This window comes from Daucus carota, chromosome 2 (genome assembly GCF_001625215.2).
Source record: "Daucus carota subsp. sativus chromosome 2, DH1 v3.0, whole genome shotgun sequence".
Lineage (NCBI taxonomy): Eukaryota > Viridiplantae > Streptophyta > Magnoliopsida > Apiales > Apiaceae > Daucus > Daucus carota.
The window spans coordinates 55,808,058-55,818,859 of record NC_030382.2 but is presented as its reverse complement, the minus strand read 5'-3'; the positions used below and the strand labels follow the sequence as shown (position 1 = coordinate 55,818,859).

Below are 10,802 nucleotides of genomic sequence, written 5' to 3'. Positions count from 1 at the left end.
TCGTGGGTTTAGAAAAGAAGAATTTGGATTAATCAACTTGGAACAATTTTTTTTAAAAAGAAAATACTCATCTAAATCTGGAATTAAAATAATAGTTCTACTGTATTTTGATTTGAGTTGGACTTAGACCAAATTTTAACCAACAATTAAACATATCAGCTAATTAAGAAAAAATTTAATAATCATATCATTAAAAAGCATATTTGATATACTTTAAAATGTATTTTCCCGTTTTCAAAAATGATAAAAAAAATAATTTTTATTTCTAATCAAAATTTGATCAATTTGATTATTCAAAAATCAAATAAGACTATCATATTGAGAATGACGACAGTCTTCCTATCGGGATCCTTAATATTGCGACATTTACTTTTGTAATTAGGTTTAGATCGTTTCATTTCGGTGCAATTCTGTATAAACATGAAATTAGAACTTTCAAATTATAAGAAAGATAAGATACCAAGTTACAGCTACCTGGATCTTGTCACATATGCTTTTATCCACAAACACTGGATCAAATGATAAAAGGAAAATGCTACATGCACAGAACGGTACAGAAATATTCACAAAATGAGTATGTGTCAATTTGTGATTGGAATGGGCTCCCTGCACATGCATTAATAGCACCAATTAAAACTCCCCATCTAAATTGTCATGTCATTTTGTGTAAAATTATGTACCAAATTTTGTGTATGTAGCACTACTCAATAATAAAATCAGCTATGTCTGTGGTACTTAACCAGTATGTGTGTGCTACTCCCTCCGTTTCAAATTACTTGTCCACTTTCAAAAAATCACATAGTTTAAGAAAAGTGGATTTTGAGAAAAAAGAGGTGTAATAAGTCATTAATTGAACCTAATATGTGGTATAGAGTTGATCTTGGAAATATAAATTTGAAATATGTGGAGGAGAGTTGATTTTGGAAATATAAATTTGCATTGAAAGTTGAAGTGGACAAGTATTTTGAAACAAAACTTTTTTTCTAAGGTGGACATGTATTTTGAAACGGAGGGAGTATTATAGATGTATACACGACTAAACATAACCTGTCTGTGGACTATCATGCTACTACTTTTTCCTACATTTTCAGATTTTCACCAAGAAATATATAAGTCCAATTTCTTGAGCTCGAGTTGTTTGGCTATATGGACCTTCTTTTCAAGTACTCTTTTAGCTTTGATTCAAGTATATATTGTTCTGACCTGTAAAGTCAACATGTTACTAATTAGTAATTATCATCAAATCTAATGCCACACGTACGTATACCACTAATATATGTATACTAATATATGAATGATAATAGCATATTTCTCGTGAAAAAAGCGTTGAAATCACATGATAATATTCTCAATGATAATGTATCACCACATGTATACATATCAAAAATTTAAGGTTAACCTGCGTTTTTCTGAGCTGCTACTATTAACATCCGTGACATGTATTTAAATATATATGTTCTTGAATTAAACTTCAAAATATAATAATCACATTTTAACTAAATTTCATCACAAAATTTGAAATCTCAACTCAAATTTTATAATTTAAATATAAGTATGGGTCAATATAAAAGTGTGAGGTAGGGTGCCGCGGGCGAGATATAGGGTGAGGTGAGCTGAGGGAAACAGCATGCAGGCCAAGAATGTCAAATAATTTAAGAATGATTACACTATCATTTACTCCTCCACTTTCATTCTTGGTCTACCTTCTGTTCCCTTCACGCATGCCTTCATCTCAGCGCTTGGATTAAACACCTACACTGCACTGTGGCCGTCAGATCTGGGAGCGCGGTAAAAATGAAGCATTGTTTTCACCCACAAGTCAGAAGTCATAAATGTGAAATGTCAGTACGTGGTGCAGTACTGCAACGAGGAGAGTATTGATTTTTCTTTTTGATAAGCTCGAGAAGCTTTTGCATTCAAAAGCTCCATGCACCAGTAATGCAATGCATACCTTGTAGGAGTAATACTCCCTCCGTCCCTGTTCATTTTGGAAAAAAATACACATACCAAGGAATAATTGATTGTATAAACTTTTTCATTAAATACCTCTAATTAATATCTTGAAAATGGTGGAATACCCCTACTTTGTGTCTTGAAAACATGAATTCAACCAAGTTTTAAATAAGTCAAGCCTTGAAAATTGAAATTATGGAGATATATTTGAAAAACTATCATTAAATTAGTTTTGAAAGTATAAATGGACAGATAAATAGGGACAAATTTTTACTTCCAAAGTGGACAGATAAATAGGGACGGAAGGAGTAACAAAGACATCTCAACGATACGATTGCTGCTGTCACCCATCAGGCCACCATGCATCCATGATGCTACCGGATGATTTATGCCGAGAATAAAGTTTAAAATTAGTTATTTTATAATTTAATTTTTATTTTATTAATATTTTAATATTAATGAAATAAAATTTAATTAAATTATATTAATCTACTGGTTATATTTTATTTTGAGAAAACGGCCTATATTTCAAAACAGAGTGAGTAATTAAAAAAATCGAGATATATGACCGTCTAGGTTTGTTTTCGAGTATAATATGTCATAATTAATATTGAAATTGTTTGTTTTGAACTCAAAGAAAAAGAAGAATAAGCATACTTTTTATGTGAAAATAAGTTTGGGATGATATTAAAACATAACTTAATTATACTTTGTTTGATGTAACGTATCATGTTATATAAACGAGATATAAGGAATGTCAACTAAACGAGATATTATGTTGAAGTCAAATGCTTGACGCCTGATGAACTAAATATATACATACATGAACACATGCATGAAGAATTATTATGTATCGGAGAGTGACCACATGATTCCTGGTTACCAAAGGAATCTGCAAGAGACAAAGAAGAAGAACGGATAAATAATTTAAAGTACCAGCTGGGCATTTATCTATCGCATATTAAGGCGAGATTCTCGCGGGTTCCCATTTCAGTTTATACTCTACTACAATATATCCGTGTGCAAAATCTCATCACATAAATTATACATACATGCTTGTGTGTGGTTTAAATAAGAGAATCGTAGTAAATTTTGAAGAGATAAATAATGTCGACTGGAGACGTGATAGTAACACAACAATGGAATTTGAAAAGACTTGTCATGTTCAAGAAAATGCGAGTAAAACCAAAAAGGAGCAAGTGTGTTTTGGTATAAAATTTAAATCGAAAATCATCAAATGATTTTGTAATCGATTGCTTTATGATTGACGCCTCGCTGTCTCTCCAGTAGTACTGCAAGGCAGGCCCACTTTTCTTGTCAAGATTTCTACATACCTATATATAGATGTGTGTAATTATATTTATGCAGGTCTGTCGCGCATTCATTTCATAATAATCGTAAACAAATTGCAGCCTTTTGTTGTTTGAACATTTAAGTGGTCAGAAGGGGTGCAGAGGTGGGGGATGCTTTTTCTTCTTCTAACTGCTGCATTATCTGCTTGCTGCTACTGCCATTATACTACATGCATGTATATGCATGTACTGGTACTGTGTTTATTTAGTGTTTAATTATACGTACAGAGGTTGTCTGGGAATGAGGAAAGTGAGAGGTCTTTGAACTTTGATTGCGACCATACTTCTTGTTACAATCCGCCAACCTCCCTCCTCTCTCTCACTCCTCCTGTCTTTGTCTGTCCGGCATTCAAGGCTCTCTCTCTCTCTCTCTCTCCCCCCTCCCTCTCACTCTCTCCCTCTCCCTCTCCCACTCACATTCTCTCCCTCTCCCCCACTCTCTCTGCCTCTCTCCCTCCCTCTCACATTCTCTCCCTCTCCCCCACTCTCTCTCACATTCTCTCTCTCGCTCCCTACTCTCTCCCTCTCTCTCTCTCACATGTATGTATTTACCTAATAGTGGGGTGAATTGATTATCAACGGCTAAGTTGTAGGAATGCTAAACTAGCATGCAGTTTTTCGGCTAATTATTATCAGCAGGAAGGGCCAACCACGATACTTTGTTATTGTTGCACTCCGTTTGAACGACACAATTACTCTTCAAAATTGGACCCCTAGCTACTTATTCTGAGACGACTAAGTGCATACTCCACAAAAATCACATCCCCCATACGGCCATATATATAATACCGACATAGATTTATTAGATAGTCAATAAACGCTACAATAAGTGGTTTAATTATTAAATACAATAATTTTAAAACAGATCTCGGGGGACAAATGCTGCATGTTACATAGAGCTGATAGAAAATGAATGAAGAGAGTACTTGATTAGTTGATTTCATAATTAATAGAATGGCCATGAGAGGAGTACAAAGAGAATAGTAGCTGCATATGCGTACAACGTACGTTGCAGAGATTGGGCCATGGTCCTTACAATTTTGAGTTACAGATAAGCATTTGACATTTTATGGGCCCTTTCAATATCGGGCTGTTAGTTTGGACCTCCCTCTTTGTGCACTACAAGTCTTTAACAATCCAGCTTAATTCATTACAGCCCGTTATATTTTTTGGCCCGTCAAGAAAAGGTTGTGGCTAAAACCCGACTCAGAAAAACACTCTCATATTCTTTTTTTTTCTCTCTCTTGAATAATTTAAAATTAAGCGATAAATTTAAACAGCATAACTATTCACGGAATTTTAAGAGGATTGATTTGATTTATAAAATTATTATCTAAAAAAAATCTCTGTAATTTTTTTTAATAATTATATTTTTTTGCTAACAAAGTAACAGGTGAAAAATGTAAGTGACTTAAAAATGGACCAAAAGGTATTTCACTAAGGTGATATCAATGTATCACATTCAAGACTTTGAAAACTCAAAAAAAAAAAAAAATGGAAAAAACATTATTAATGTAAATCCAAAATAAATTTAAGCAGGAAAGTAATAAAATAGACAAGTACAATACTATTAATATTTTTAATCATGAAAAGTAGATTTTTTTTTTTTGCCCCACTTCTTCCGTTGAGCTTACTTCTCTTATCTGCAAGTGAAAGTCTTGAACTGAATAAACTGCCATGGCTACATTCTCTTGTTTCTCTCTTCTCCAACCAAAAACACCCATTCAATCTTCAAAGCTGCCATCTTTATTGTTTCTTTCAAAACCCCATTTCACCACAACTTCTATTCCCTTCTCTTCTCCCACTCTACTGCCTTGTTTGGCTTCACACAATTCCTCCATTTTCAAAAGACTTAGTCCCCTTGTCTGCAATTGTCTTTCCACTGTTTCCCCAAACAACACCCATTATGAGGTACTCTATAAAGTTCGCTTCTTTAGCATTTTTTGAACTTGACTGCATTTGTTTGTTGATTAATTCACGGTTTAAATTAATAATCTTGGGGCCAAAGAAAAATAATTACTTTATCGAGATTAAAAATACATGGTCTGTGTTATGTTGGGACTTTAAGAATTATAACTTAAGTAAGGTTATTACTTTATCGATTATTATTTGATTGAGGTTCTATCGTATTAGTGTCGGTTGATTGTATTGTTCTATGTTGGATTATATGTTGTTGCTTAATGTAATATAAGTGGTTGAATTTTCTTGGGGCTTAAATGATCATCGAATTGTGTGATTCGAATTTTCTGTTTTGTTGAATTAGTGACGAATGATGATGTGATGTAGCTGAGCAGGGGGAGATTTAGGCTGTTAATTTTTCACGTGTGTGTTTGTAATGTAAAACAAATTGCAAGGGAGATGTAACCACTGTGTTGCATACTTTTAAACAGGAGCCAATGGTATTAGATAGTGCATCATTATGTGTAGTCCAATTTAATATTTCCGTTTATTTGTATTTATTACTAACTTACAAGACACTAATTGGATTAGATAGTCCGATTCCTTCTTTGGCACAAAGAAGCAGAAAAGAATGGAAAGGTGATCATTGTAATTGTAATTGTTACTTGTATTGTTGTATGGAAAGGTGAAGAGGTATGGAAGTTATCACAAGTGCAATAGAATTTTTAACAACTGATATAGAAGAAAGCAGTAATTGTTAGGTTTTGTTATATCAGCAGACGACCTTTTCTATGCTCATAATAATCGACCTGTTCAAAGAAAATCATACTTCAAGACATTCTAAGAGTCAGTGATACAGTAGGTCGTCTTGCTGCTTGTTTTTTTAAATTCTGTTTGTGCATTTTGTAATTTGCATGACCAAGTGCTTCACTTGTCTCCTAGGGAATCTGACACTTTCAGTGAGGACAAATGAACTTCTAGAAGTGAGGTGGTCATGCTTAGAACTGAAAATAACTAATATGGCCAACATGGTCAAGTGATTCGTTATGTATTCTATTATGTGAACAGCCTTTTTTCTATTTTTGCCAAGTTGTATTATTTCTTACAAGTATAGGGGAGGGCGGAACTGAACCTGTTATTTTGTCATGGGGGAGGACTGGAGGAGCGCCTTTACCGCTAGGCTAAACTTCTAACCTAATTTTGAGAGACTAATATGTGGACAGTCTTTCCGTAGATAGAGAAACATGCATTGATATTTGCTATATCTGTTAGCCGTGTGACCAGACCGGACAATTTCTTTATACAGAAACATGTATAACGCATACTTGTGCTTATCAGGTTTAATAGATATCACTCGAGTATCAAGCATTTTAACCATTTTTTTTTTTTCGAACCACTAATTGATTCAAAGGCCTTTTGCAATTTTGATCTATTATGTGTCAGACCAGAAGCATTATGTCCTACTTTACCCAAGTCCACATAATTTCCTCAATAATCTTAAATCTAGTACATCATTTAGAAGCAGGATCTCTAATGTATACTTTAAAGTTCTCTATGTGTGTCATCTTATTAATGCTAATCTTCATACCTGCAACAAGTAGAGCATAAGACATATATAATGAACTGTATATATTGTAGATCTTGGCATGACATTCTTTTCTTCAGTGTTAATCAAGAAGAAGTAGTCAACCCACTTTCTGCTTCTAGTACTTCTCATTTATAAAATCGACTTACCGCTGAGTGAGATTACTACATGATACAGTTTTCTGATGGTTCATCTGATGTGGAGTTAAGACTAGAGCTTGGGGACAGAGACGTCCAAGGTACCAAAGATATATATGTTGATGCAAATGAGGACTTTTTGACAGTTAGATTGCAGTGTTCTGGATCTCCCAAGACTCTCATGGAAACTAGCTTATATGATAAGATAAAACCTGCTGAAACAATATGGTATGTCCCTCAGTCATGTCAAGTTTTCTATTTACCGCTTATTATTTCACTTTTTGCTTACGCCAAGTTTATTTACCAGGTACTTGGATGAGTCCGAGTTGGTCATTAACTTGAAAAAGCAAGATCCAGACTTAAAATGGCCTGACATTATGGAATCTTGGGAATCCCTTACTGTAGGTGTTTCACAACTCTTGAAAGCAACATCTATCTATTTAGTTGGGGATTCAACTGAAATCAACCAGAAAATTGCTCGAGAACTAGCGGTTGGTCTTGGGTATGGTCCTTTCTTTTAAGACCGATGACAATGCCTGCCTGATTAATTTTTGAAGTGACATCACATATGGATGTCATTTTTGGTTTTACATTATATAATCTCAAGTGATTTTAACTATTCAGAACTTATAGTGTTTTCTGGGATAAGTAGTTGTAATCTCTATTATCTTATTAATAATCAGTTTATTGTTTAATTTTTGTCATTTTCAGTTATACTCCACTCGACACAAAGGCATTGCTTGAAAGTTTTACCAAGCAAGATGTGGATTCATGTAAGTAGAGTTGTTCTCATGTAAAAAATCATCATGCTGAGTACTATCGCTGCACGGGTAGACCTGCGATACTGATTTATCTGTAGCATATACTTTGGCCTCCATTCCTTTAAATGCCCCTTGATATGAAGAAAATAGATCACCTATGCAATTCGAAGTTTCTGTAGAGATGCGAGTTCAGTCTCTTAACAACTTAGTTAATATACTTCAGTAACAAAATTTACTTTATAATAATTAACGTACCCAAGTTACTATATCTTATGTTCCTGCTAGGCACCTTCATCTCTAACATTCTTTGTAACATTAAATATCCTCTTAGTTAACATAATGTTCGAGTCACTGTGATCAGTGCCGGATTTATATGGTGGGCTCAGGGGGCTTCAGCCCACCCCTAAGTCCATAACAGCTCCAGTTTTCTTTCTAAAATATGTGTGTTTTATAAATGAGCCCACCCCAATTATTTTGAGCCCGTTCATTTTTATTGCAAGCCCAGCCCATTGACTAAATAATATACTACATTATACCTGCTGCTCTCTCTCTGCCGCTGGTGAAGGTCAGTGCTTCACTGCTTCTCTCTTCTTCCGCAAGATTCAACTTCAGTAAAAAAATATAAGTATTAATGAAGCCCCCTCCTAGGTAAAATTCTAGATCCGCCACTGACTGTAATAAGATTAATTTTAAAGAAAATGATGAACGGACTAAAACTTCAGAACTCATCTCTCTATATTAGATGATATTGATGATAATCTTGTATGTATCGGAATTCAGACAACCTTCTTTCATTTGTCAGCTGTGATATTGTAGAGAAAACAACCTTCTTTCACTGGCAGCTGTGATATTGTGTAGAAATTAGAAGAAGTTCAATGCACAAAATTCTTAGTATATCAACACTTGATAAGTAGCATATGTAAGCCTCTTGCAGGGTGGCTTTGTTCAAGTGTTATACTTCTGTATCAATGAGATGTCCACCATCAATCTTAATGTATGTGGGTGCGTGCACGAACACAGTTGTGCAGTACACGTGTCCTTGAGATATGGACAGTATGCAAATAACAGGGTTTTATCATGGATAAATAACAGGAGATACGCAAATGACAGGGTTTTATTCTGTATAGATAAAGAACAGCTATATGGTAGTGCACTAGGGCTTGAGTTGATTAATATTTCCTATATGAGAGTACAGTAACAATCCTACTCAATTTTAGTGTTGATTGCTGAGGGATCTGATGCTGTAGCAGAAGCTGAGGGCGTCATACTAGAAAGCCTCAGTAGGTATGTTCTTCGCCTCAGTTGATGCTATTCAGTCATAGAAAGCATATCTGAGACTTGGATGTTTTGAAAGCCATGTCCGTGCTGTTGTCGCAACACTAGGAGGGAAAAATGGTGCTGCCAGAAGATTTGATAAATGGCGGTATCTTTATGCGGGATTTGTTATCTGGTTGTCACAATCAGAAGCTACAGGTGATTATCCTTGTCAACTGCTACCTAATAGCTGACTTGGAATTGAGATGATGAAGTTTTATTATATAACAATGAAAGATTATCTGTTGTTTACAATCCCATAGCCTCTTATGCTCACACACTATGGTAATTGGCTGGTAATGGCTATACTTTCTCATTGTGATAGACATTATGTATAATTGCAGATGAGATTTCTGCAAAAGAGGAAGTCAGGACAAACATTCAAGAGGGCAGTCAAGCATACTCCAATGCTGATGTGGCAGTCAAGCTTGGAGGTTGGGATGCAGACTATTCTAAAAAAGTAGCACAAGCTTCATTAAGTGCCCTGAAGAGCTTGATTTTATCAGACAAGAAGCTTCCAGGTGACGGCTTCTTACCAGATTCATATCCCCTGACATGCAACATAAATTGGAAACTAAGAGAATTGACTGGACATATTTAAAGTGTAGCAGTTACACCTTGGGGCACTTGATTTTTATGATAAGAAGCTCCCAGGCGGACTGCTTGTTACCAGATATCTAGCATATGGCTTGATATGAAAACCAAAATAATTAAATGGACATGTGTAAAGCATACCAGTTGAGTGCCGCTGATCTTAGAAACCCATGATATCTTTCGTGTGATTAAAGTTTACTGTGAAAAATTATAGTGCGGTGACATAAAAGTCATACACATCAAATCTAGAGTAAAATACTGAAGACACTTCCACTTTAGTCATACCAACAGAATAAATGTCTGGCTCGTTTGGAAATTAACGAGAGTCTGACTTGCTTCTCTTTCAAAATGATCCCCAACTCGCCTGCATTGAACACTCTTTCTGATGAAATCATTGATATATTGTGTTGTTTTTCATTTTAAGGTAAGAAGGGATTGTACATTAGGCTGGGCTGTCGAGGCGATTGGCCAAACATCAATCCTCCAGGTTGGGATCCGTCAAGTGGAGTTGATCCTCCAGCAATGTAACAGGCTACAAAAAAAATTGCAGTGATCTCTATGTAAAGTTTGTGCAAGTAATTTCCTTCTATTCTTGGGGACTTGGTACATATTAACTAGGACGTGTATCACAGATACATAAACTACACTTGCACCCATCTCATATTTAAATATAGAGAAGCTTACTACTTCCATAACCTAAGAAATGGGATGTTTCTCAAATCAAGTGATCAGGATCAGTCTTTGAAATTTAGGGCGAATTTTCTCAATATGCTTGTATCTAAAGAGCCAGCCTCCTATCTCAGTAATGCAAAAATAATGCAAAAAACCTACAGCGTCATTCTGCTATGTGATATAGAGCTAAACAAAGAGATCTAATAGTTTCTAATATCAGGTTCCATCTCACTCACTTCAAGCTATATACGATCAAGGTACATGTGAACATTTCAAACAAATTCCAGGGAAAAAAAAAATGGTACAGAAGGAAAGAGTGAACCAAAAGCATCACAAAACACCACTCACACGTACTGACCACAAAACACTTACACGTACTGACCACTTTTTGTTCCAAACTCAAACACTAGCCTCAAGAGTCAAGGTCACACGTCTTTCATTTATTCTCTTTGTACCAGCTGCACATCAATTATCAGGTCCGACTACTATTACAGGAAGGGAAGGAACAGCATTTAGGCCATTGTCGACAACACTA

At 35.1% G+C, this 10,802-nt stretch overlaps 1 protein-coding gene across 1 annotated transcript; it reads left to right on the top strand.

Moving 5' to 3' along the window:
- The first annotated feature begins 4,906 nt into the window (after positions 1–4,906).
- Positions 4,907–10,315, top strand: LOC108208714 (probable inactive shikimate kinase like 2, chloroplastic). Its single transcript, XM_017379234.2, has 8 exons — positions 4,907–5,216; positions 6,967–7,154; positions 7,234–7,428; positions 7,638–7,699; positions 8,905–8,971; positions 9,042–9,160; positions 9,346–9,522; positions 10,020–10,315. The coding sequence occupies exons 1-8, from the start codon at positions 4,983–4,985 to the stop codon at positions 10,121–10,123; spliced, it is 1,146 nt and encodes a 381-aa protein (XP_017234723.1). The 5' UTR covers positions 4,907–4,982; the 3' UTR covers positions 10,124–10,315.
- Positions 10,316–10,802: the final 487 nt, after the last annotated feature.